General features: G+C 30.7%; 5 protein-coding genes across 6 annotated transcripts; 2 read left to right on the forward strand and 3 right to left on the reverse strand.

Moving 5' to 3' along the window:
• Positions 1–1,920: 1,920 nt before the first annotated feature.
• Positions 1,921–2,611, reverse strand: LOC128032047 (transcription factor HBI1-like). The gene is made up of 3 exons (XM_052625247.1): positions 2,552–2,611; positions 2,274–2,495; positions 1,921–2,134 (listed from the first exon to the last, which is right to left on the reverse strand). The coding sequence occupies exons 1-3, from the start codon at positions 2,609–2,611 to the stop codon at positions 1,988–1,990; spliced, it is 429 nt and encodes a 142-aa protein (XP_052481207.1). The 3' UTR covers positions 1,921–1,987.
• A 1,375-nt stretch (positions 2,612–3,986) lies between these two features.
• LOC128035497 (GTP-binding protein SAR1-like) lies at positions 3,987–5,115 on the reverse strand. The gene is made up of 3 exons (XM_052625248.1): positions 4,987–5,115; positions 4,651–4,782; positions 3,987–4,127 (listed from the first exon to the last, which is right to left on the reverse strand). The coding sequence occupies exons 1-3, from the start codon at positions 5,113–5,115 to the stop codon at positions 3,987–3,989; spliced, it is 402 nt and encodes a 133-aa protein (XP_052481208.1).
• Positions 5,116–7,013: 1,898 nt separating this feature from the next.
• On the forward strand, positions 7,014–8,138 carry LOC105762151 (uncharacterized). The gene is made up of 4 exons (XM_052625249.1): positions 7,014–7,571; positions 7,652–7,733; positions 7,809–7,883; positions 7,978–8,138. The coding sequence occupies exons 1-4, from the start codon at positions 7,014–7,016 to the stop codon at positions 8,136–8,138; spliced, it is 876 nt and encodes a 291-aa protein (XP_052481209.1).
• A 1,172-nt stretch (positions 8,139–9,310) lies between these two features.
• LOC105763876 (serine/threonine-protein kinase BSK3) lies at positions 9,311–13,212 on the reverse strand. The gene is made up of 11 exons (XM_012582267.2): positions 12,815–13,212; positions 12,506–12,595; positions 12,182–12,402; positions 11,950–12,085; positions 11,526–11,659; positions 11,334–11,439; positions 11,031–11,116; positions 10,688–10,876; positions 10,379–10,531; positions 10,080–10,193; positions 9,311–9,932 (listed from the first exon to the last, which is right to left on the reverse strand). Exons 2-11 carry the CDS (start codon positions 12,585–12,587, stop codon positions 9,678–9,680), a joined length of 1,476 nt encoding a protein of 491 aa, XP_012437721.1. The 5' UTR covers positions 12,588–12,595; positions 12,815–13,212; the 3' UTR covers positions 9,311–9,677.
• Positions 13,213–22,631: 9,419 nt separating this feature from the next.
• LOC105763877 (AT-hook motif nuclear-localized protein 9) lies at positions 22,632–25,383 on the forward strand. Of its 2 annotated transcripts, none has more exons than XM_012582268.2 (6): positions 22,632–22,802; positions 23,276–23,706; positions 24,013–24,080; positions 24,338–24,469; positions 24,632–24,793; positions 24,906–25,383. In XM_012582268.2, exons 2-6 carry the CDS (start codon positions 23,310–23,312, stop codon positions 25,134–25,136), a joined length of 990 nt encoding a protein of 329 aa, XP_012437722.1. In that variant the 5' UTR covers positions 22,632–22,802; positions 23,276–23,309; the 3' UTR covers positions 25,137–25,383. The 2 variants fall into 2 exon arrangements, with proteins under 2 accessions (XP_012437722.1, XP_012437723.1); XM_012582269.2 differs by having other exon boundaries at positions 23,306–23,706.
• Positions 25,384–27,199: the final 1,816 nt, after the last annotated feature.

Genomic DNA, 27,199 nt, shown 5'->3' on the forward strand with positions numbered 1-27,199 from the left:
CTTTTACCCATATATTATTTCTTTTCTTTCTTATTCTAGAGTCGCTTTATTATTTTATCTTTCAATAATATTTTATTTTTCTAAATGCTCAATAATTTCAATAATCTTCCAATAATGAATTGAGCCCCTATAATTAAATATATGATTAATTTTAAAATATTAAATAAAATACATTTTTGAAATTTTCTCGAGTTTTAATTCATTTTTAATTATTTATTATTAAAAATAAATATAATTGTTATAATTTTTAATCATTTATTAATTTTGTAATTGTTAAATAATTTTAAAAACTTCTATTATATATCATTTTTAATCTAATGTCCTTAATAGTCATTTTCTATTTTCACCTCACCGCTATAACTGCATTTGAATCCAAACACACACTCCACCGCTGTTTCTAATCTCACTGCTACAGTAGTTAATCTCACCGCTACCACTGTTTTCTAATCTCACCGGAGGTAAACACACCACCCATCCAAACTAAGGCTTCCTTTGGTTTGAGGTTTATAGGCAGTGAGGTGCATTTACATGGAAAATATGGTGCCAAACTCACTGCTGTGTTGTTTGGTTTAGACTGTCAGTGCAGTGAGGTTTCTTTTCCACCACGCTGGTCAGCTGATTTTCAGCTAGAGAAATCAGCAGCAGTGGATGGTTAAACTGAGCTGTTGGCATTGTAACAGACAAAAATACCCTTACTTTTATTTATTATTTTACCATTTTATCCTTAAAAATTAAATTAATTTCTTTCCTAATCTGCAGAAAACCCTGCTCTTCAATTGACACTCTTACAAAACCCCACCAACAGCACAGCAGACTCAAAGAAGCTCTATTTTTCGACTCATCCTATCAATCTTGTTCTCAACTTTGATCTGGTAAGTCAAAACCCTTCTTTTTCTAATCTATATATGTGTTTTGAATTGTATCAAAGTAGTTTCTGTTTTTCCTTCTCATCTTGTTCTTAGCTAAGAAAATAATAACTATCTGGGTTTATTTGTTTGTGCGTGAGGTAAAAATATTAAACTATAAAAGGCTTCCTTGTGACCATATATATTAACATCCTAAAGGTAGAAATATTAGGATTTTATTAGATAATGGTAGAAGTATTTTTAGTTTCATCTATCTTTCCTGCTTTGCATAGAGCACTAATTGAGTGACTCCTACAAATTGCACAAGGTCCAACAGAAAACATGAAGGAAAGTAAAAATCAATCATGAATTAATGATCTACAACTGGTTTTACAGCCCGAACGGAAATGGAAACAAGAGAATGACAAGTAACATCACAAATTACATCCACAACTTGCTTTTGAACATTTTCATCATAGTCTAAAAGCCGATCACATAGGGCAGCTAGAAAATGTAGAACAATGTCAAAATTAGCGAACTAACATAAATAACTATATATTTTGAGAAAAGAAAAATCAAAAGAAACTTACAGATTATTTGAGGAGCCTCAGGTCTAGAGGGATCTTAACATGTTCGAGGACAGACATTCTAACATCGACAACTCTATCAGTCAACCTCTTCAAAAATTCTGAAAATATTGGCTGAAATGCTTCACATATATTAGCACCAGGCAGAGCAAAAAGGGATCCAACCAATCTCACAGCTCTCAAACGAGTGTCTAATTGATCAGCCTGCATATATTGGAATTTATAATTTATAAACCTCAGAAACTGTCAATCAACTCCAACCATCTTTGAACTCATTTTCCAAACTTAAGACTAAACTATGACAAATCCATAATAGGAAGGAAAGAAAAAGAAAAAGCCCCCATTTTCGCAAAGGCTGAACCTAAACTCTCCAAAACCACAAACATTTCATCCTTGAAAAGATTATAAGAATTATTTTAGAATATACAAAAATTCTCAAAAACAACAAATAAATATGTCCTCACATGGAGGACAAAATCTTAAAGCAGTTAAGTAATTAGTAGAAATGAAAAAGAATTTTTGTGTTCATACACAAATCCATATGTTCTTTCTCCATTATTTTTTTACCTCTACTTTCCGTTGAAGAGATTGAACATAATTGATGATTTCATCAAGCATACTAGCTTTGCCTGTGATTTTGTTACATCCTGGTACTAAATCTTGCAGATACTTCATTCTTTCACTGATTTTCTCCCTTCTAACCTATATAAATCAACATAATTAAAACATTATTATCTAATGAAAGAGACCTGATAAAATAAGAAAACAAATCGGTAATAATACCATCCATATTACCGAGTAACACGCCAACAACAAAAAAAACATACAAATTCATACTCACTCTCTCAGCTAAACTGTGGCGATCAGTGGCTTGACCACGACGTGCCCGGACGTGGATAAAATCAGGCTTTTGAACCTCAGAAACCTTTGAATTCTCCTTAGAAGCATCACCAGAAGCTTCCTTCTTGTTGTTACTGCTTTTGTTGGTGTTTGGCTCTGTAATTTTCAACTCTTCTCCTTCATCTTCACAGGCTTTGATCCTCTTGGACTCTTCTGCAACAACCTATATATATAATCAAAAAGTGAAAGAAAATGTGAAATACCCATAAGTCTATATACCTTGGCATGGTGTATTGATGGTAATAATGATAATATACTAAATGAAGCAATAGGCAACATACATACCTTTGAGTTTTGCAACTTTTCAGCTTTCCTTTTCTTGAAGCTTTCTTTACCAACAGCTGAAGCCATCTTCTCATAGTTACCCTTGACCTCCACCGCTTTGGTCGCCGCCACAGCTGGCGGGTAGCTAGAAGTCCTAGAAATGGCATGGTTCATGTTAAAACTAGGGCCATTACCGTATCCACATGGGCCAAATCCTATGGCATCCATGTCAACCTTCCCCAACTCAGGCTAGGGACTCTCCAAACCAGGGTCAGGCTTCACTTGCTGAGCCATAACCATGTTCGGTAACACCGAGTCACCACTGGCACCGCCCATGAAACCACCCTGAAAGCCTTGTACGTGGTTGGTTTGGCTCGAAAACACCCCACAACTTAACTCACTGAAATAGCTTTGCTGTTGTTGTTCTTGCTAAAACTGTTCCTCTTGCCATTTCAAGCGAGCCATTTGCCTCTCAAGCACCGTCAAGTCCGAACATTGTAACATCTCCGACAATGCTGTATTCATGTCTCAAACCCTCAAAAACTAAAACTATCAAAAATAAAACAAAGCACAACTAAACAAACGAAACAACAAAAGCTTGTAGTAATATGAACAAGTTTAGGCAGGTTTGCTATATGACTTCATGCCTAACACGAGTTCATCGTGAGGGGGTTAGTACCATATACCATATACCATATATCACAAGCATATATGATCTTATAATTCCTTCTTTTATCCAAGGGAATTTTTGGTACTTTGGGGAAGAAAGAAATCAAACAGTCATGGCCTGCATCACCTAATAAAAGGTTTGATTTCCTTACCTTATTATGTTTCTCAAGCAGGGATAGCTGTTTGATTTCCTAAGGCAGTAGGGAATCTCTACCAAGGTTCTAAGGTTCCCAGGATTCTAGAGAAAGGCTTAGCCTAAAGTCAAGCTATAGGCCGAGTCATGCATTTCTTTTTAGTCATAAGTGCTCCCATGCAGTTGTATAGGCTAAATTTTATTCTATTTGAGTTGTGAGGTAGACACGTAGGGCAAGGTGGCAGTATAGGTTACAACGTGTCCTGCCTCTCACATGCATTGGACATATGCAAAGGGTAATATTTTCTCTATGCTTCGATTTGAACGAAATGTGCTAATTAAATGAATGAAATATTTGCTTGTCGGGTCGAATTGTCTTAGAGTGTCCTCCAAACAAATATCTTCTATGGCCCATCAAAAAATGAGGAAAATTTCCACCTTGAGTTGTCACAAATACCTCACTATGAAGGCAAATAGTATAATCTATGGCACCATCCCGAAGAAAAGTTCAAAGCAAGAATCCCATCAAAGAGATGATAATAATCCAATCTCAAAGGCATTACTTAAAGGAAAATGAGCGGTCAAATCTTATATGCTAATGCTTAAGACCTTATATGGAGCAAGTTCTTCCTCGGATGCCAGCATCTGTTTTGTCTGCAAGTTGAGAAACATGTAGCCACTAATGGAGCCATTGTTACCGAATCCCATTACTCTTAGCATCAATCCAACCTAGTAGGTGTAAGAAGATATTATCATTAAAAAATAAAATTTGCATATTCATAATTAACTTGAACAAATTACTAAACAATTATATGTACAAATTCATTTTGAATATTATCATTAAAAATAAAATTTAATCAAAAAAGCTATAAAAGTTATTAAAATAAAATTATTAATGATTATTAATAATTTCTAAAATATATCAAAATATAAAAAATGCTAAAACTATCCCAAAACGATTTCAATCACATAGGTAGGTTACTAAATTCATCCATACCTGTTAAAAGATGACCTATGCTCTTTAAAAGATAACAAAATTCTCTCATCACAAAATTACAGTAAAAATATGGGCATACAACCAAGCAAATATGTATATGGGCAAAATTTTGCTGTCTTTTGAGTCTTTTCACCATCCAACCATCCATTAACATGTTTCTTATTAAACTGGTGATAACAATTGATTAATACTTAAATTTTTTAGTTGGTTTCTTATTGAAAAAATATATATACACACATACATAAATGCAAATACCTTGGCGTAATAGTCCTTCCAGACCCTACGAGCAATCTGATGACCACCCAAATCAAAGGCCTTGAATTTGATCATTCCTATGCTTAGTTCTTCCGATGTTGGGTACTGTGTTGGCTGATGCTGAACTAGCCTCTACAATTTTCAAATTCCAATACTCCCCAATACTTTTACTTTGATATTTTCATTTAGTTTCTCAGCAACCAAGCAGACTCAGAAAAAGCCTTGAGATTTCACATATAATAAGAAACTCTGCTCAAGTAATAGCTTAAAGCTAAAAAATGGTATCCGTATTAGATTATTACTTTAAAAATTAATTGAAAAACAAATACAAAATACCTCATTTTTTAGCATATGAAGCAGAGTTGTTTTACCGGCATTATCAAGTCCCAAGAACAAGATCTTTGCTTCCTTTTGATACAAACCAAGAGATGCTAAAATCCCATAAAACCAATCTACAAGAAACATTTTTTTCTTTTGTTTTAAATTCTGTTTGGACAAATAGAAAATTGAAGTATGTAAACAAAAACAAAAAGGAAAGATTTTTTACTCTTCTTTTCTCTGAACTTAGATTTGGTGGTTTTGAAAAGATTATTCTGGGATTTCTAAAATATAGTGAAAGTAACATTGACAACTCATATTAAATAAACATATCAGTGCTTGTAGCCAAAGGCCCAAGGGCCCTGTATTTATTTGACAGAAACATGAAGAAATTGTATTGTAGATAGATTTTTAAGCAATAAACGTGAATCAATGCTTCTTACAGATTTTTTCTTTCATTTTATCAGTTTGCCCCAGAGACTTAAGTCTGATATCCATATAAATATGTCTTGTGTCCAAGAGAATCAGAAATGGAGTAAATATGAGACTTGAATATTATATTTTTGTTACATTCATTTCCCCTTTTTCCATTAAGTTGAAGCTTCCAATTAAAGTGCCAGTTTTTTTTTGGGTGTGGCTAGATAAAGATTAGCATTGGGAGACGTCTAATATAACTTATAGACTATATATTTGCTCTATGCTTCTTGGTGAATGCTAGCACATTGACTGAATTATATCAATGACAATAGATGGTAAAGACACGAAATTTTGTGGAGGGAGATAGTAGCTTAGCAACAAAAGCTGTTTGGGATGATGAGCTGACGTTGATATTTTGTGAACTTTGCGTGAATAAAGTCAATGCTGGTAATAGACCGACAACTCATCTAAACTCAAAAGGATGGGAAATGTTATTGCTCTTTTTCAAGCAAAAACACAAAAAAATTATGGAAAACCTCAATTGAAAAATAAGTGGGATACATTAAAAAATGAATGGAGGTTATGGAGGGAGTTGCTTAAGGAATCTACAGGTATTGGATGGTGTCCATCTAAAAAGACGGTCGGTGCTACCGAAGAATGGTGGGCTGCAAAAATACAGGTTAGTGTTCACTTTATCATTATTTTAATGCATAAAGTTTATTGAAATTAATAATTTACAATTATAAAAATCTTAGTATAACATTTAACATTTAACATGTTATGTAGGAAAATCCTGATTTTAAAGGATTTAAGAAGAAAGGAATTGAACCACGATTGAATGAGTTAATGTGGCAAATGTTTGGTGGCATTGTAGCCACCGGAGAGAACGCATGGGCACCTTCGTCTGGTGTTCTTCCAAGTGGGGTTCCTATGGGAGATGATGCACCTAATGAGGGATTTGGTGATTCAGATGAACATGGTAACGAGAATGAATGTATATCTCCTGATGAGGTACCATCAAACCCTTCTCATGAAATTCCTAATCGAAGAAAGCAAAAAATCAAGTTCAAGTAGAAAATCACCAAGAAATACATTAACTACTTAGATTGAGAAATTGTGTGAGAGTATGGCTAGTCCAAGGAAGTCAGTGAATGAAATTATTTTTCCTCACTCTCAATATACTATTTCAAATGCAATGGATGCTTTGCGTGCTTTGGGAGATGAAATTCCAAAAAAAGATGAATTGTACTATTTTGCCACCAAAATGTTCCAAATACCGGTGAAACGAGAAGTGTTTTTTAACTTAGATCCAGATGATAGGGTTTGGTGGCTTCGACGTGAGTATGCTAAACAAAATCCAATTGCATCATTTTCATCTTTGGTAGCAACATCCTCATTTCCCTTCCAACCATACCATCAACCACCTCCACCATAAGCTCCTTAGAATTATTATTGTAATATAACTATACTACTGTTTTATATGTAAAACTAATGTATGATACTTTTTATGTTTGGTATTTTTATGCTATGCTTTTAATCAAGTTTCTGTGTTGTATAGAATGACACAATATTTTAAAGGATTTATTTTCATTTGATTACTTTTTCAGGTTATGGATGAATTTAACAATATGTATAATAGTTTTGATATGGATTATGATACCCCTGAATTAAGTGAAGAAGCTCAACGAAGAATAGCCACAATTGTTACCCAAGTTGAGAACAACAATTATCATGAAGAGGAAGAATATGTGTTAAGCAGTGTATTGGTACACCATGAAACTTATTTCACTATGCAACCGCGTATGGATTCAAATTATACAGGTCAAATGTGGGTGGATGAAGTATTAAATGGGCACGATGATCGTTGCATGAATAGTTTTAGGATGCCAAAAGATATATTTCACAGCTTGTTGTATGATTTGCAAACAAATTATGGCTTAAAGAATGGGAAAGTATCGGCAATGGAGAAGTTAGCATTATCATTGTACATTCTTGGAAATAGAGAATCAAATTCAAATGCAACAGAGCGATTTCAACGATCTAGGGAAACTGTTTGTCGAATTTTTACTGATATGTTGCATATATTTGCTCGAATGGGAATAGACACGATTAAACCCACTGAAGGTCAATTCGAGGAAGTACCGAACCATATTCGACATGATACAAGATATTGGCCTCACTTTAAGGTAATATTTACACAAACTTTATATTTTTAAAATATAAATTATTTCTAACTTTTATCTTATTACTTGTATTTATTTTAAAGGATTGTATTGGGGCCATAGATGGAACACACATAAAAGCATGCATTTCGCCTTCTTGTCAAATACCTTATATCGGACGGAAAGGTGAACCAACTCAAAATATTATGGCAGTTTGTGACTTCAACATGTACTTTATTTTTGCATTTCCTGGTTGGGAAGGAACAGCACATGATAGTAGAATTTTTTTGCAAGCACTTAGAAAACAAGAGTTGAAGTTTCCTCACCCTCCACCAGGTTGAACTTTAATTTTTTAATTACTTTTTACATAAAAAATATTAAAAATTTTAAATTATTTTTAAACTTGATATTATGTTTTACTTTTTTGTAGGAAAATATTATCTTGTGGATTCAGGATATCCACAAATAGCAGGTCTTCTAGGTCCATATGGAGGGAACGATATCATTTACCTGATTTTCGTGGAGGTAATGATCAAGTATCTGGAAAAAAAGAAATCTTTAATCATTCTCATTCTTCGTTACGCTCTGTGATTGAACGAACATGGAGTGTGGAAAAAAAAATAGCCAATATTAAGAGATATTCCAAGTTATTCATTCAACAAGCAAGTTTTAATAGTTATTGCAACAATGGTTTTGCATAATTACATTCGAAGACATGCTTGGTCAAATGATGAGGATTTTCGAGAATTTGATAATATACCCGACATGCCAGTCTCTTCAAGCCAATTTGACAGAAGTGAATCGAGTTCTTCTAACAGAGAAAGTAACCTTGAAATCACGATGTTAAGGGAAACCATTGCAACTAGTTTAATGAATCCATATTTGTAAAAACATTTTGTATCATAACCTAATTTCTAGTAATAATGAAACTTGTTATGTCTTATGTTATTATATTTTTTTATTAAAATCATCCGCTTAGATACTTCAAAATTTTATCCAAGTATAATGTTACTATTTGTGAAAATAATATTTATCATTGTTATAAAAAATATTTAACTATAAAAATTAAAATAATTATCATTTTATCTAATAAATAATTTAAATTAATTATATAATCCATTAAAATATTGGAAGATAAATTTTAATATTTTATTAAATGAATTTATAAATTCACATATTTTAATAATTTTAAAAGAGTAAAATAATTTAAAAAACTTATATTATATATCAATTCTAATCCGATGTCCTTAATAGTCATTTTTTATTCTCACCTCACCGCTACAGCTGCGTTTGAATCCAAACACACACTCCACCATTGTTTCTAATCTCACCGCTACAGTAATTAATCTCACCGCCACCGCTGTTTTTAACCTCACCGGAGGTAAACACACCGCCCATCCAAACTAGCCCTAAGCCTAAGTCAATTTTACCGAATTAATCCATTTAACTGAGCAATTTAATTAGACGATTAAATTAATTGTAACAACAATTTATTTGATAAAGTTAGACGTTAAAACCAACTTAATATTTTAAATTTATTTATATTTTATATTATATAATTGGATTAAATCAGTTATATATATTTATTTTTAAATATATATTTTATAATATATTTTAGATAAATCAATTAATTGAATTAATCAAACCGAGTAATGTTAAGTTAATTCGGTTAGATTGACTCGTACAAAATATAAATTGGTCGATTCGGTTAGATTGATGAACCAACCGATTGATCACCCCTGCCTAAAAAAAATTAGCATGAATTACAAATTTAACACAAATTTTTTAGAATGAATTCTCAAATGTCACATGAAGATTTTGATACAGAAATTACAAAAGCTTGTGAACAGAGAAAAAAGTTTCCCCACTTCCAATCAATGTGACTGGGAATAATTTGTTAACATCAAATTTCACAAATTTGATCAAACCCAACAAAGAATGAAACAAATCTCACATACACTCATAAGGGTAAAAAAATACATTAAATAAATTAAATAAAAAAAGCGAAGATATCAGTGACTATTACCTTACGACCATCTATGGCCATTCTCCATGGAAAACGACTGCATTTTCTATGGTTGAATTACAGAATGAACGAACACTTGGTTGCGTGGTTTGTAGCATAGCTGTTTACTTTTTCCCCGTCACTGAGCTTCTCTTGGATTCAAGAGTCGCGCCTTCCTTAAGTGCCGTTTGAGACTCGTTCTCCATCCCAAGGGCAGTGAGTGCGGTTGCTTGAAGATAGGAAGCAATGTGCCACACTGGGGAAATCACTTGGGCTTGCATTGCATCGTTCAGTGCTTCTTGAGGCATGTCGTTAATGAGATAACACAAGCTACGCCGTGCGAAAATAGTTGGAGAAACCATCGTGCCAACATCGATGAACTGTGAATTTACGAAGAAACTGTTAGCTGCTTCTACATATGACACTAACCCGAAACTAAAATTTTCACAAGCAGTATAGAAAGTGTATTCTGAGTTATACGAAGTTACAACTAATGTTCTTTGAAAACATCATGGTAAGAACTTAACCTGCGTGTAACACTCGATTGCTTCTTTAAAATCTTTCTGCCTGAAAGCAGCATCACCCTTTTTCTTTGAATTCAAAGTTTCCTGCATTTGGTCAGTCCACATTTGGAAGGAGAGCTGCAGGGAAACGGCAATGGCAAATATGTACTTTGCACGTTAGGCAGAAACCAAACAAGTGCATAGATTACCAAGTATTTGCAATTTTTGAAAATCTAGATTGTAGCAATCAAGGAACTACTATTACAATTAAAAGTGAGAGAGAAGAAAAAAAAAGTAAAGATCGAACTAAGTGGAACACAAACCTCATTTACCACTCCTTCGTCATCTTTGTAGCCAAGATTCTCTAATATCTCATGTATAGCAGTCAAGTCCCCTCTTGAGCAAGCTTGCCCAACTGGGGATAGAGGAGTGAAGGAAGCACTGTGTGGGATACCCATTAATACATGTGAAGGAACCTACACAGGAAAGGAAACTGTTACTCAGCGAACTGCAGTCTGTTTTCCTCTTTTTTCTTAGTAATTCATGGACCTTCATGAAAAGAAGATTTCCTTATTGACCTTAACAAAATGTAATAAATTGCCGCTTGACAGGAAAAAGAGAAAACAACTTACCTCAGTTTCCTTCTGAAGGGGTGTCAAAGCAGCAACTAAAGATTTAGGATTTGGTCGCTCTCGAGGTTCATATTGCAAACATCTAGAAGCCAAGCGAACTAGCTCAGTTCCATCATTATCAGAAAACTGCCCTTCCAAGCAGGAATCAGTCAACATCTGAAGGTTTCTGTCTCGTATTAAGTCAAGTGCCTGGCGAAAATTGCTTAGGTGTTAGCAATCAAAGATGCAACAAGTCTTAAAATGCCAATTTCATGACAACCACATCAAGAATAGACATTCTAGCGTGTTCAAATGAGGAAGGAAACAAACCCAACGATAATCTTCACAAAAGCAAGTAACTTACATGGCTAGGGGGGATATGTTTTCCACTGAGAAGATCAAACAGAAGAGTGCCAAAGCTGTATATTACACTTTCCGGTGTTACTCTTCCTATATAACAAAGGTAAGACATTTAAGTTCTTGATTAGAATGTATTAAGTACAAAAGTTAGTGCCAGATATATGTGCAAGCAAGATTGGCATCTTAAATAACACTCAGAATGCTGTCATAGTGGGTATATGGAGACAGAGCTAGAACATTATTGAGCCATTATTCAAAAACAACACAATGGAATGCATACTATAAAAAATATCCATATTATAAATACCAGTTCTCAAATATTCAGGAGGAGTAAATGCCAAATTTGTACTGTAACTTTTTCCATCTCTACTGTTTTTCATCAAGCCAAAGGTTGAAAGTCTCGGATTTCCATCCTGCAAGAATTCTAACATATAAATCGAGGAATCATATAAAACTGACCAATCAAAAAGTATCAGATAGCTAGATAACAAATCATTACCTCATCAAATAAAACCCTGTAAGCATTGAGATCGTGGTATAATGCACGCCCTTTGTTTGTGCAGTATTCTAAAGCTTGTGCGAGATAGAGTACAACCCTTAATCGCATGGCCCATTTCATTGGTTGTGTTTCCCCTGATTCAAGAAAGTAAAAGGATTACTCTTTCCATTTTGGGACAGCATCCAGGAAACATATTTTCAAACCAATTGGTTGATACAGCAAAAAGCCAGATTACCCTAAATATGCAAATAACTAATTACTGGTTCGACATTAACTTAAAAAATAATATATTTGTTTACATGGAAGCATTTTCCCAATGATACCGTAGAACAGTTATGGCTGGCTAAAGTAAAGGACTCAGCTTTATGCTAATATCCGATAATAAGATATAAAATTACAAACACACGAGGATTATAAGCCTTACAATGAAAAAGATGTTTTGCGAGTGTCTCGTTGGGCATGTACTCTGCCACAAGCAACCTTTCATCACCTTCACAACAACATCCAAGTAAATTTGCCAATCTATTGTTGCGTAGCTGACCAACTGATCTTGCTTCCTCCTATAGATACAGAAGAAAACATCCCCAAGTTACAATCAAAGAAAGAAATGGAAAGCAAAGCTTATCTAAAGCGCAAACTTGATTGAGATTATTTACCAAAAATTGTCGTGAATCAGGCCAAGCCATTCGATTGAAACGTTTAACGGCGATCCTCCTGTGATTCTCTAACTTCCCTCTATAAACAACATTGGGAGCTTTCTCTCCATGCTCAGAAACAATATTCTCAACTGCAAATCCAGATGTTGCATTCTTGAGTTGCTCCAATGTGAATTCTCGAAACGCAGGCACATTATCAACCTCATTATTCTCCTCATTCTCTACAAGAAGTTCAAATCATTTTAACCAATCATCCGTATTCTCAACAATCAAAACAAAAAATAAAAATGCCAAAGAAATTTTCATACTGATAATAATACCCACCAATATCAGGGGCCTCTAACACTGCTGCTTTGAACTGTGAATCCCAGCAACATGGCATTAACTTAGAGCCTTGACACCCCATTTCAGTGACTTCAAAAACCCAAATCAATATATATATATATAAATTAAGTCGTTAAAATTCAAGCCTTTAATAACTGTACTACTCTCTATTTCAAATTTACCAAAAAAATAAAAAGGAGCAATTAAAATCAGAACTAAAATTTCTATTAAATACGAGAAATAATAACTTTCCAAAAATAGGAGGAGATAATAAATGATAACAAGAAGCCACAAATTAAATAAACGCACCAAAAAACCGCGGTTCCTCTTCCTTGCTTTCGCGAGTCAACTCAGTTTCAGCGACGATTTCCTTCAGATTTTTATCCAAAAATCAAGCAAAATCCTTGTCTGGATCAAATCGAACTCAGTACTCACACTTCTTTTACAAAATGATCCACCACATATCCTTTTTTTCTTTCTCGTCCCCACTCTTTCAAATCGCAATCAAATCCAAACGTATTTCAGATTCACTTTTTTTCCTCGATCCAATAAAACCGTGAATTATTGAGAGGAAAAAAAAACCTAAAGAATCAAGTCGACATGAAGAATATACGAAAATCTGAGAATGTTGATTGATAAAAAAATATGGAGATTTGAGATGGGCGATCAGATTCATGAACAGGGGAAATTGATGAAATTACTTTTTGGGGGTTTAATTTAATAATAATAAATAATAATTTACCGACATGTTATGAATTTTTATTCAAAGTACCCAGAAAAAAAGCTACAATCTTCTTGTTTATTATTATTTTAAAGTGAATTTTTTAATACAGCAGGTGTGTTGGAATAATTATTGACTTGGTAAACAAAATAAAATAATTATTATATTTTTCTTTTAAATTAAATTAAATTACAGCTTCTTCCTTTTAAGTTTATTTTCTTCCATAACAAATTATAAAATTATAAAATTTCTTCCATTTTTATTTTTTTATGTTTGGATTTGTGGTTGTCCCTTCTAATAAGTTGTCTATACCTCGTTCTCCTCTTGAGAGTATAATGAACCATTTGGTTATTTTAATCCTATATGGATATTACATTGGATTGAAAAATAAGATAAATTACACCCAATGCCACAACACTATTAATAGGTTTACGTTTTGGTTACTCAACTTCAAAAAGTTACAAAATAGTCATTAAATTCATAAATTGTTCAAAAGCTTTCATTTAAGTTATTGGGCTGTTAAAATCGTTGTTGTATAGTAATCTCTGTTTGCATCATCTGCACCAGTCGAAACCTCTTCTTCCTTTTCTGTCTTTCATGAAATAGTTTTGAACATCACGAGTCTGCAATCAAAATCCAAACAATTTTCTTCTTTGATCTCCGACATTAACTGTCAGATCAACTTGGATTTAAGGTACTTGTCAATGGGTATGACATAAATAAAAAATTAAATAATTAAGTGACTAAAATATAAAATTATTAATAATTTAATAACTTTAGGCGTAGTTTATTATATATTTTACAATATTAAATTGAAAAATCATTGTAAAGCAACATGAAATAACATACTAAGAAAAATTACAAAATGAAAAGGTCAACACATAAATATAATTAATAAGAACATTAAATTGGACCAATAACTAAGAATAAAATGGCCCAAGGTTCATAATCACAACACGTTGAAATCGGCCTAAAAGGACTTACTCTCCTGGGCTCTTTGATCAGAAAAAGAAATTTTGAATTTTCAAATTAATTCTAAAATTATATTTCAATTATTTATTATTGAGATTCAAATTAATGAAATTTTTCTATTTTGCATTTAATAAATATAAAATTATATTGGATAAATATGCTTTTTGATACCGGAATAGGTTTCATTATTCATATTGGTACCTGACTTTTTGGTCGTAATTGATACCTAAATTTAACCTCCATCATACATATAAATTCATTTTTTGTACATTGTTCAAATGGTATAATGTGGACCGATCAAATTATTAAATGTGAATCACATGAGACATCAATAATTGGATGTACTTGCCATGTTAGTAAATACAATATTTTATTTTTTAATTTTAGTAAATTTCTAACATAATTCAAAATTATATATAAAATTAAAATTATTTAGAATTTTATAAAATCAAAAGTATATAAAAATATGGATTTTAATGCATTTACTGTCGTGAAAATTACATTTACTTGATGATGTGGCAAATGTGTCACGTGTAACAATTTGATTAGTCTAGTTATCGTATTTCAACAATGTTAAAAAAAATTAAACGACTGAAATGTGTGATGATTCGAATATAAATTTAGATAATTATCAATCTAAGGGTGGGTTTGGATGGGAGATTGGAGTGCGGTGCGATGCGCTTAGCTTACTTTTTATCTCACGCTACAATATCGCTACAGTATCTAATCTCACCGCCACTGTTGTTTTTACACTAACCGCAGGTAAACGCACAGCCCATCCAAACTCACCTTAAATGTTAGAATCCGGATCTGTTATCTGTAAAAATAAAAATAAGACGGATTGAGATAATTAATATTTAAGAGTTAGAATTTGGGAAGAAAGAATGGCTTAATTCTCTATTTAAAAATAAAAGGTATTTAAAATTAATTATAAAAATATAAAATTTAATAAAACTATACTCAAATTCAATCTAAAGCCGACACCCATGAACTAACACTGTACGGCACCAAGTCAGCTTTGAAGAGAGGGGCGTTGAAGGGCAATAATGAGGAGCAGCAGTCAAAAGTTATCAATGCTGCCAGTGCCTACGCCAGCCTTTTAAACAGATTAGACTATTAATTAATTAGTTTAATAAAATTAATAAAATTTGATTCAATCTATGTATAATGATTCTCGAATTAATAGATTTAATACTTTTCTCTAAATCGATACTTTAAATGATATTCGGTTGAACCAATTCGATTTAAATAATCATGATTTCAAATTTTATGAAAAATTAATTCAATAATTCAAAATTTAAATTTTTTTGAAGTCCCTTAATTTCAAGCTTGAATTATTTTAAATTTAAATTGAATCATTTCAAAATCAAGTTTGGGTTGGCCTGATTTAAATTTTAATTTTTTATGATCAAACCAGGCTTTACCAAGCTTTTAATACCTTGAACATAACAATTTACCAAGCTTTCAAGTGCACTCTAGCATAGATCTGATTATGAGTCAAGTCGGGCTCGGATTGAGTCAATGCAAAACTTTAGGCTCGAGTCCAGCTTGAAAAATAAGCTTAAAATTCTAGCTAAGCTCGACCTAGATTAAAAATGTTATACTCGAATCCGACTCGACCCACCTATGTTAATTTTTTTAGATTATTTTTTATATAAAAACAAATTTAAAAAATATAATACATCAAATGCACTAAAAACATTAAAATAAATATTTTTCAACAAATCGAAAATACATTAAATAAGTTTTTTAAAAAATATGGAGATTTGAGATGGGCGATCAGATTCATGAACAGGGAAATTGATGAAATTACTTTTTGGGGGGTTTAATTTAATAATAATAAATAATAATTTACCGACATGTTATGAATTTTTATTCAAAGTACCCAGAAAAAAGCTACAATCTTCTTGTTTATTATTATTTTAAAGTGAATTTTTTAATACAGCAGGTGTGTTGGAATAATTATTGACTTGGTAAACAAAATAAAATAATTATTATATTTTTCTTTTAAATTAAATTAAATTACAGCTTCTTCCTTTTAAGTTTATTTTCTTCCATAACAAATTATAAAATTATAAAATTTCTTCCATTTTTATTTTTTTATGTTTGGATTTGTGGTTGTCCTTCTAATAAGTTGTCTATACTCGTTCTCCTCTTGAGAGTATAATGAACCATTTGGTTATTTTAATCCTATATGGATATTACATTGGATTGAAAAATAAGATAAATTACACCCAATGCCACAACACTATTAATAGGTTTACGTTTTGGTTACTCAACTTCAAAAAGTTACAAAATAGTCATTAAATTCATAAATTGTTCAAAAGCTTTCATTTAAGTTATTGGGCTGTTAAAATCGTTGTTGTATAGTAATCTCTGTTTGCATCATCTGCACCAGTCGAAACCTCTTCTTCCTTTTCTGTCTTTCATGAAATAGTTTTGAACATCACGAGTCTGCAATCAAAATCCAAACAATTTTCTTCTTTGATCTCCGACATTAACTGTCAGATCAACTTGGATTTAAGGTACTTGTCAATGGGTATGACATAAATAAAAAAATTAAATAATTAAGTGACTAAAATATAAAATTATTAATAATTTAATAACTTTAGGCGCAGTTTATTATATATTTTTACAATATTAAATTGAAAAATCATTGTAAAGCAACATGAAATAACATACTAAGAAAAAATTACAAAATGAAAAGGTCAACACATAAATATAATTAATAAGAACATTAAATTGGACCAATAACTAAGAATAAAATGGCCCAAGGTTCATAATCACAACACGTTGAAATCGGCCTAAAAGGACTTACTCTCCTGGGCTCTTTGATCAGAAAAAGAAATTTTGAATTTTCAAATTAATTCTAAAATTATATTTCAATTATTTATTATTGAGATTCAAATTAATGAAATTTTCTATTTTTGCATTTAATAAATATAAAATTATATTGGATAAATATGCTTTTTGATACCGGAATAGGTTTCATTATTCATATTGGTACCTGACTTTTTGGTCGTAATTGATACCTAAATTTAACCTCCATCATACATATAAATTCATTTTTTGTACATTGTTCAAATGGTATAATGTGGACCGATCAAATTATTAAATGTGAATCACATGAGACATCAATAATTGGATGTACTTGCCATGTTAGTAAATACAATATTTTATTTTTTAATTTTAGTAAATTTCTAACATAATTCAAAATTATATATAAAATTAAAATTATTTAGAATTTTATAAAATCAAAAGTATATAAAAATATGGATTTTAATGCATTTACTGTCGTGAAAATTACATTTACTTGATGATGTGGCAAATGTGTCACGTGTAACAATTTGATTAGTCTAGTTATCGTATTTCAACAATGTTAAAAAAAATTAAACGACTGAAATGTGTGATGATTCGAATATAAATTTAGATAATTATCAATCTAAGGGTGGGTTTGGATGGGAGATTGGGTGCGGTGCGGTGCGTTTAGCTTACTTTTTATCTCACGCTACAATATCGCTACAGTATCTAATCTCACCGCCACTGTTGTTTTTACACTAACCGCAGGTAAACGCACAGCCCATCCAAACTCACCTTAAATGTTAGAATCCGGATCTGTTATCTGTAAAAATAAAAATAAGACGGATTGAGATAATTAATATTTAAGAGTTAGAATTTGGGAAGAAAGAATGGCTTAATTCTCTATTTAAAAAATAAAAGGTATTTAAAATTAATTATAAAAATATAAAAATTTAATAAAAACTATACTCAAATTCAATCTAAAGCCGACACCCATGAACTAACACTGTACGGCACCAAGTCAGCTTTGAAGAGAGGGGCGTTGAAGGGCAATAATGAGGAGCAGCAGTCAAAAGTTATCAATGCTGCCAGTGCCTACGCCAGCCTTTTAAACAGATTAGACTATTAATTAATTAGTTTAATAAAATTAATAAAATTTGATTCAATCTATGTATAATGATTCTCGAATTAATAGATTTAATACTTTTCTCTAAATCGATACTTTAAATGATATTCGGTTGAACCAATTCGATTTAAATAATCATGATTTCAAATTTTATGAAAAATTAATTCAATAATTCAAAATTTAAATTTTTTGAAGTCCCTTAATTTCAAGCTTGAATTATTTTAAATTTAAATTGAATCATTTCAAAATCAAGTTTGGGTTGGCCTGATTTAAATTTTAATTTTTATGATCAAACCAGGCTTTACCAAGCTTTTAATACCTTGAACATAACAATTTACCAAGCTTTCAAGTGCACTCTAGCATAGATCGATTATGAGTCAAGTCGGGCTCGGATTGAGTCAATGCAAAACTTTAGGCTCGAGTCCAGCTTGAAAAATAAGCTTAAAATTCTAGCTAAGCTCGACCTAGATTAAAAATGTTATACTCGAATCCGACTCGACCCACCTATGTTAATTTTTTAGATTATTTTTATATAAAACAAATTTAAAAATATAATACATCAAATGCACTAAAACATTAAAATAAATATTTTTCAACAAATCGAAAATACATTAAATAAGTTTTTTACTTAAATAACAATAAAATAGTTACAACTTAGTAAGCAAATACCTTTAAAATAATAGCAAAATTAACAATAAAATAAGAGTTATATAATATTTAAATAAAAATAATAAAATAATAGTAATATAATAACAAAATGACAACAAAACAATATCGAAAAAGAAAGTTTAGGTTGATTCGTGTCAGGTCCAAGCAAAAAAAATCCTACCAAGGCTAGATTCATTTAAAAAACAAGTCTTGTTTTTTTTGTTTAAATCTATTTTTTAAGTCTATATTTTTGTTCAAATACTCACTTTTTAAACGAACTTTCGAACCTAAACCTGATGAGGTTACCATTTCTCTTATATAGAGCAATACATAAAGCATTTTAATCTTTTCAAATTTGTAATCCCCCTTTTTGACAATTTTCTAAAAGTTAGGTGAAATTTTACTAATTACTACATAAGACTCCAAAGTTTGGCCATAGAATGACAAACATAAAGAAAGTGTTACTAACTTTCATGTGGCATCAGGACATTGGTACTTGTGACTAATTCCCATGCTATTTTTATTTCATTTGTTGAAGTTTTTTTAAATAAAATGACAATTTACTTTTTTATTAATTATTATTTTGTTATTATACATTTTTATATTAAATTAAAAATAAAAATATTATTTTATAATTAATTTATAAATTGTATTATATTTTAATATAATCATATATTAAACCTAATTTATTTTTCAATATATAAGTTTTCTTTTAATTACAATTATAAATAATAATTTAAATAATTATAATCAATTGATCTCAAGTTATATAACTAAATTACATATAAATTTAAAATATTTAATTTATTTGAAATTATTTTTTATAAAAAGTCAAATGTATTTAACTTTATAATATTTATATGTCACATGGATAAATAATTAAAAATATAAATATAAAAGCTTTAAAAAACAAAAAATAAAAATAAAGTACACATGGATTTTATGTTTAAAATTTAATATTTTAGTCAACATTTTCGTTAAAAACAACAAATTCAACTCTTTTCAATGTTTTAGAGCCAAATTGAACTCAAAAGATAAATTGACAAAAAAACATTAAGGACTAAATTTAATATTATACATTTATTTATTTATTTTGCATTTTTACCATATCTTTTTGGTGGTTTGTTGATCCAAAGTTTTACTTATGTTAATAAATTAGATATTATTTTATGATATCTACTCTTTCGCTCGACATTAAATAGTGACTGTGTGGCCAAATTGAAAGTTAACCTTGAATTGACCCATTAACAAGAGCATGCCTTTATTGCTATTATTATTATTGTTATTATCTTATAATTAGAATCATAATTCAATTGTTACAATCATAACTTTTTCTTAATTTGGTACCTAATCTTTTTTATTCGATTTGATACTTGAATTTGTCAAGTATTTTACAAATTACTCAATATACTAACAATGTTATTTTTATGAGGTAGCATAAATAATCAATGTATGGCCGACATGTGACGAGATGATATGATATTCTTTTTGTATTTTATATGTTCAATTAATTTTATTTTTTAATTAATTTATTTATTAAATGAAAATAATAAATTTATTTTAATTTGGGTTTTAAAACTCTTTTTTTTCTTATTTAATATTAATTGTTAAGTATAGCTCAATACCTATTTTTAACATGAATTTCCTCTAATCGACAATATTTTTATAGCATAGCAAAAAAAAAAGTTTAACACCGTTAATGTTAATTTGTATAATATTTAATAAATTTAGGTATCAAATTGAACCTAAATAAAGCTTAGATATCAAATTAGGAAAAAATGTCAAGTTCAAGTACCAAATTGGGCCAAAATAAGTTTAGATACCAAATTAAAACATACTAAAATCAGTACTAAATATTATATTAACCCTTTTTTACCTAAAAGGATAATTTTTTAAAAAATTCTTCCATTTTACTACCAAACACAAAATTATAAATTACAAATATAGGAGGAGAATTAAATTAAATATACTTTTCAAAGGAAAATTCCAACATAATTATTTATATGAAACTTAAATTGATTATTAATTTTCATTTAAGTTTAATTTCTTTTTCCCAAAATTTAAGTTTGAATTTAGAGCATTAAATACTAATTGGTTTTCTAAAATTTAAGTTTCAACCAGTCTATATCGGTATGTAGTTCAATTTGTTCGATATCATCTTCTGAACCGGTACTTCTATTGATTTTCGATCCAATCAATCTAATTGGTCGGCCCGACCTTATTCAAACATCATTGATTTTTTAGTGAAATTAAGTTGGGTTGGATCGAATTTATGTACAGTAACAGTATTACATATAGTTTTTTAAGTTTGATCTAGTAAAAAATATGAGTCCCAAATTTTATCCAAATTGTTCATATTTATAAATGAATAACTCAAACTGTTTAGACCTGTCAATTCTTTTTATATTTTAAAATATAATTATTTTTATTTACTAATTATATATATATGACTTTTACTACTATTAAATACAAACGACTTGATATGTATTTTTTAATATTTATATATTATAATATATTTAATTTTATACGATATAAATTATATAATATATAAAATAAATAAATAATATTATAAATTTAAAATGGACCAAGTCAAATCGAGCTTCAAATATTAAAACTCGACTTAACCTATATTCTAAATTAACTTATTTTTTATAAATTTATTTTTGAATTTAATATTTTCATCTAAACCCTATTAAATTCGAACAAATGGGAAAAGCTTTGATTCAATTTAGTTATGACTTTAGTTAAAACTTGATATAATCAACTAATATAAAAAATATCTTAATTAAAATAGAAATATCAATTATATTAAATTAAAGAAAATAAAAGAAGGTTAAAATATAAGTCCTGTACTCTTTATAAATTTAGAAATTAATTTTATATTTTTATTTTCAAGAATTTGGTTCTTTTACTTTTAAATTTCAAACTTGAGTTTAATCATAATATTGATTTTTTGTTAAATTTATTAGTGTGACATTTAAAAAAAAAAACTCATTTGGTAGTCATGTATGTAAAAAAAATGGTGTTGCAATGAACTTGAATTTAATAAAATAATTTTAAAAGTATTGATAGTTGAACCTAAATTCTGAAATTAAAGAAGTAAATAGACTAAGGGTGAGTTTGAATGTGCAGTGTGTTTACCTGTGGTTAGTGTAAAAACAGCAGTGGCGGTGAGATTAGATACAGTAGCGTGAGACAAAAAGTAAGCTAAACGCACCGCACCACGCCCAATCGCCCATCGAAACCCATCCTAAGAGTGAGTTTAGAAGAGCGGTGTGTTTACCTACATTAAGTGTAAAAACAGCGGTGACGATAAAATTAAATACTGTAACGTGAGACAAAAAATAAATATACCGAACCTCATTACCCATCCAAACTCACCCTAAATATCTAAAGATTAAAGTACAAAAATTAAATTTTAAATTTTAAATTTGTGAATTTATAATATATTTTAACCATTAAAAAGTAAATCTCTCATTTTTTTTAGTGGATTACGTCTCTCATTTTAACATAATAAAAGGATTAAAATCACAATTATACCTCTCACTCACTCACTCACTCAGTGGTCACACACTTAAAGAAGAAGAAGATGTGGAGAAAAAGAGAATTCTCAAGATAAATATAAAGACAAAACCCTTTTTTCTTTTTTTCAAGTAGCAACTAGCAGGAGAGAAAATAAAGATAACAATAAAAATAAAAATAAAAAAATAAAACCAGCTTTTATCATCATAGTGAAGTGAAGAAGGAGAGGAAAAAAAGAGAAGGAGAAAGACAAAGGTTTGCCCTACAAATATGCATCTTGATAAGGACTGCTATATTGTATGCCAAGTACCTTTTTTTGTAGTAGTAATAATTCCAAAAAAAAAAAAAAGCTTGCTTCCTCTCAACCTTCACACAAAAATGGCTTCTTTTCACCATTTCTAGTTTCCCATTGATTTCCCCTTATCTTTTCTCTCTTTTCAAAAGACCCCCTTTTTCTTCAAAGCTTCTTACTTTCAGAAGGCTGCACTTTTAACCACAGTTCAACTAATGTAAGTTCACTTTCTCTTTCTGGTTCTTTTTTTTTTGGTTTCACAGAAAACAAGCAACAAATTTTACCCTTTTCCTTTGTGTTAAGCTAAAAAGATGTTATGTGTTACAAGGTATTTTTTGTGTTGGTTAGAGTATGGACTGTGGACCTTGTTTTTAGTTTCAAATTTGCTTCTTTATATCTTCATCATAAGCTGTAAAATAACTTGCTTTCTTTTTGGTCCTTTTTTTCTCAAGTTTTGAGCTTATGGTCTTTGTAATCTTTGGTGTTTTTGCTAGTTCTCTTCTACCTTTAGCCATTGTTGGGTTTAGCTTTAGCATCATTTTCATTTGTGTTATGGCTTAATTCAGCCATGCATCTGTAATATGAACCAGGCAACATGTTCTTCAACTGTTTAGTGGTCACAATTTGGAGCTTTATGGGCTCTTTTAACCATTTTTGCTTAGTTACTTAAGCTTGTAAGTTGATTTGAAGGTACATTCAAGTATTGGTTTTTTGAAGTAGATGCATGGATAGAAGGGATGCAATGGCATTAACAGGGTCTGCATCTTATTATATTCAACAAAGAGGCATAACTGGGTTAGGGATACATGGATCACAAGACATTCATATGTTATCTAGTCCAAATGTACAATACCAATCAAGTATGAGTGCTACTACTATGGGACCTGTGGAGAGTATTACCCCTCATAGTGTCAATGTAGGCACACCTTCAGCTGTTCCATCTAGTGAGACCACGAAACGGAAAAGAGGAAGGCCTCGAAAGTACGGTCCCGATGGAACCGTTTCATTGGCATTGACTCCTCCATCGGTTACTAATCCAGGGACATTAACACCACCGAGTCAAAAACGAGGTAGAGGGCGACCACCGGGTACTGGAAAGAAGCAACAACTTGCTTCCCTTGGTAAGATACTTTTGCCTATTTTAATGCTAGAATTGTATAAGCTGTAGCATGAATGCCGAAAGGAAAAGAAGAGCTGAATTGGAGAGTGTTGAAATGTGATGAACAACATCATGTTTATCTAATTGTATGCTCAGCTATATATATATATATATAGTTAGGAACATAGAATCAAACATAAATACTCGAACCGGAATGTCATTCTCCTCAGTGTTTAGCCTCCTCAAAGGCCATCTTGAGCTATTTTGCTCTTTTTATTGATGTTTTTGCCATGTAAATGATGTTGCTAATATCGAATTGTTTTGCTAGGTGTATGGCTGTCCGGTTCAGCCGGGATGGGTTTCACTCCGCACGTCATCACCGTTGCCGTAGGAGAAGTATGCAATTTTCTTTTCTTAATTAGTACCCGGGTTACTACCCTGCATTGTAACAGGCAAAAGAAAAGCTACTTGATCCTGTATGTATAGTTTTTTATTTAGATTTTACCCTGTTTCTCTCCCTCGAAAGTAGCTATTTTGTTTTCGAGTATAATTTGTTTAAATTTGGTTACTGGTAAGATATCTTTTGGCTAGTTATCTTATAACTAGAATAGAGTGCTTTGTGTCTTGAAATTACTTTTGAACTTTTCTTGTAGGATATTGCGACAAAATTAATGTCATTTTCACAGCAAGGGCCAAGAGCCGTATGCATTTTATCAGCCAATGGGGCGGTCTCGACCGTAACACTTCGTCAGCCTTCATCCTCGGGTGGAACCGTTACATATGAGGTTTGAGCACTCAATAACCTGATTTAGTTTCGAATTTAAGCCACTGTGAATTCAAACAACACACTTGGATTACATATAATCACATGTATGTAATTGTCCACAGTTTCATTTCGAAGATCTTATTTTGATGCGTATATTTCGTGTCCATTTCAATTTCCTTAGGGGCGGTTCGAGATACTATGTCTCTCAGGCTCGTACCTTCTAACCAGCAATAATGGCTCACACAATCGAACTGGTGGTCTTAGTGTTTCCCTTGCTAGTCCTGATGGTCGTGTCATTGGTGGAGGTGTTGGGGGGATGCTTATTGCCGCTAGCCCGGTTCAGGTAACTCGTTGTTTTAGTCTGCTTAAATATGATTATGGACCATCATGAGCATGACTTTAACCTTGATCGGACCATCGTTTTGCGTATCTTAATCGAACTATGAACGAACCAGGTGATCATAGGAAGTTTTCTGTGGGGTGGTTCAAAGATGAAGATCAAGAAAGGCGGAGACCAAGACGGTCTAAAGGGCTCTGATAATCAGAATGTTGACGATGTAGTACCCCCACCGGCTGTTTCACCAAGTCAAAATCTGACTCCGACTTCACCGGCAGGTATATGGCCTGGTTCACGATCGATGGATATGCGTAATTCACATGTCGACATTGATCTAATGCGCGGGTAACTCTTTAATAATTTCATGAGAAATGTATATAGTTTGTCGTTCAACGGTGCCTGATTGTAATCCGGCAAGTCCCTTCAAAGCCGGCCTGATTTTCGACTTGATGATTCCCACTTCATTTACCAATGACAATGGGATTTGTTCTGATATTTGTGGCTCGGTGAAAAGATAGTCGACGGACTTATCGATTTATGCAGATTTAATGTTTCTACTTTTATTTGCTCTAAATCTAATTTTCCGTTTTTGTTAATTTGTTTTTTATTTTTATTCTTGGTTTAATTAGCCCTCAATCTTTCTTTTTGATAAATTTGGTACAATTAAATGGAATTGTTAGAAATTATGCTATGCATGGCTTGGTGGTTGCTCATTTTGTTCTTTAATTATGTGGTTAGAATTTTTAATCCTTGAAGCTATCTGTTTGCTCTCCATCCTGAAGCTTGCACCCTTTAAACATCGTCGATGACAATGGAGTATTTTGAGATGCACCGATAAGGGATTTCACTTATCCCTATTACTTTTCAATAGGAGAATGACAAGTTAAAAAAATCTGATTTGTCGTTCTCTTACCGAAAAAGGAAGGATAGGAATAACATGAAATAATAGTTTCATACAATCCTTTCTTAAAATTGCATATAAAATTATAGAATTTTTTATTATTTCTCGGATAATTTTAATAATTTGTGATATATTTTTTGTAATTTTCTATAATGTTTATAAATTTTTGCACTTTTCTTCCTTTTTTATAATATTTTTAATAATTATATATATATTTTAAAATAATTTTCATATTTTTATTTTTGTAATTTATATGATTTTTAATTTTTAATTTTAATAATTTTTGCAAATTTTTGTCATTTATAATATATTTATTTTTTGCTTGTTGATTTTTTATGATTTTCTATAGTTTTTATGATTTTAAATATAAAATAACATATTTTGCCATGTGATACAATCATGACGTGCCACATGGTGAAAATAACTCCCAACTATTTAATGGTCAAAGGGCTTAACTGATTGAAATTTTAACATTTAAGAACTCAAATGAGTGCAAAAAAGTATAGAGGCTTAATTGATTTTTTTTCTAGGAAAATTCACGGTTTTAAAGACTCTTTAGCCTATTTTAAATGATATTTTAGTTAAACTATAGCTACTTAGGTTGCAGACACAATTATTGTACTCTTATTCGATTAATTTTAATCATTGTACTTTTCGAATTTTAAAATTTCAATTTTAATTCAAATGATGACTACTGTAAAGTTAAATTTTATTATTTTTAAAATCTTATGTGACAAACATTTTATCACATGTGTATTGCCATTGGAGGCTAATATGAGGGGTCAGTTAAATTTTAATTCGAATTGCACTTTGTCCCCCAAAATTTAGAATTCAAAATTTACCCCCTAAAATGATTTTCTGGCTTTGCCTTTGAATACCATATCAACTTACAATTTCCACATAAAAATAAAAGTGATGCCATTTTACCTAATCATTTAACGATTATTGCAGGGGCAAAGCCAGGAAAAAAATTTAGAGGGGCCGAAATTAAATTGTCTATATATTTATATTTTTGAAGGATTAAATTAAATTTTTATCATTTTTAGGGGGCCAAAGTGCAATTTTACATTTACTAATTTAAAATTTTAAAAATTTAAAGGGTCAAAATGGTAAAATTTCCATTTTAGGGGGAATTGGGATCCCTGCCAGCCCCCTAAACCTGACTCTTGGTTGCTAGATTGAAACTCGAAATTCAAAAAATATAGAAACTAAAAATGATAAAATTAGAGAACATGGACTAAATCCAAAATGTACGTATCGTACGAGACTAATACCAAGATTTAACCTAACAAATATAATTGCTACGGTTTAAATTAGGGTTGAAATTTTAAAATTCGAAAAATTATAAGAACTACGATTGACCAAATTAGACTACAATAACTAAATTTACAATTTACCTATAATACAAACATTAATAACAAAATGGTCCACTTTAATTTGGTGATAAAATTTTTCTTTTTCAGCAATACCAATAAGCCTGCTTATTTCAATGTGAAAATAATAGTAAAAGT

This window comes from Gossypium raimondii, chromosome 12, assembly GCF_025698545.1.
Source record: "Gossypium raimondii isolate GPD5lz chromosome 12, ASM2569854v1, whole genome shotgun sequence".
Lineage (NCBI taxonomy): Eukaryota > Viridiplantae > Streptophyta > Magnoliopsida > Malvales > Malvaceae > Gossypium > Gossypium raimondii.

Coding starts and splice junctions, on each gene's coding strand:
- LOC128032047 (XM_052625247.1), bottom strand. CDS start 2,611: ATGTTGCCTATTGCTTCATTTAGTATATTATCATTATTACCATCAATA. Junction 2,496..2,551: donor CATCAATACACCATGCCAAG/GTATATAGACTT, acceptor TTATATATATAG/GTTGTTGCAGAAGAGTCCAA. Junction 2,135..2,273: donor GCCACAGTTTAGCTGAGAGA/GTGAGTATGAAT, acceptor TGATTTATATAG/GTTAGAAGGGAGAAAATCAG.
- LOC128035497 (XM_052625248.1), bottom strand. CDS start 5,115: ATGTTTCTTGTAGATTGGTTTTATGGGATTTTAGCATCTCTTGGTTTG. Junction 4,783..4,986: donor TTCATATGCTAAAAAATGAG/GTATTTTGTATT, acceptor TGAAAATTGTAG/AGGCTAGTTCAGCATCAGCC. Junction 4,128..4,650: donor GGAAGGACTATTACGCCAAG/GTATTTGCATTT, acceptor TACACCTACTAG/GTTGGATTGATGCTAAGAGT.
- LOC105762151 (XM_052625249.1), top strand. CDS start 7,014: ATGTATAATAGTTTTGATATGGATTATGATACCCCTGAATTAAGTGAA. Junction 7,734..7,808: donor ACCTTATATCGGACGGAAAG/GTGAACCAACTC, acceptor CTGGTTGGGAAG/GAACAGCACATGATAGTAGA. Junction 7,884..7,977: donor GTTTCCTCACCCTCCACCAG/GTTGAACTTTAA, acceptor ACTTTTTTGTAG/GAAAATATTATCTTGTGGAT.
- LOC105763876 (XM_012582267.2), bottom strand. CDS start 12,587: ATGGGGTGTCAAGGCTCTAAGTTAATGCCATGTTGCTGGGATTCACAG. Junction 12,086..12,181: donor CTGATTCACGACAATTTTTG/GTAAATAATCTC, acceptor CTGTATCTATAG/GAGGAAGCAAGATCAGTTGG. Junction 10,194..10,378: donor ACGAAGGAGTGGTAAATGAG/GTTTGTGTTCCA, acceptor GTTTCCCTGCAG/CTCTCCTTCCAAATGTGGAC.
- LOC105763877 (XM_012582268.2), top strand. CDS start 23,310: ATGGATAGAAGGGATGCAATGGCATTAACAGGGTCTGCATCTTATTAT. Junction 23,707..24,012: donor GCAACAACTTGCTTCCCTTG/GTAAGATACTTT, acceptor TTGTTTTGCTAG/GTGTATGGCTGTCCGGTTCA. Junction 24,794..24,905: donor TTGCCGCTAGCCCGGTTCAG/GTAACTCGTTGT, acceptor TGAACGAACCAG/GTGATCATAGGAAGTTTTCT.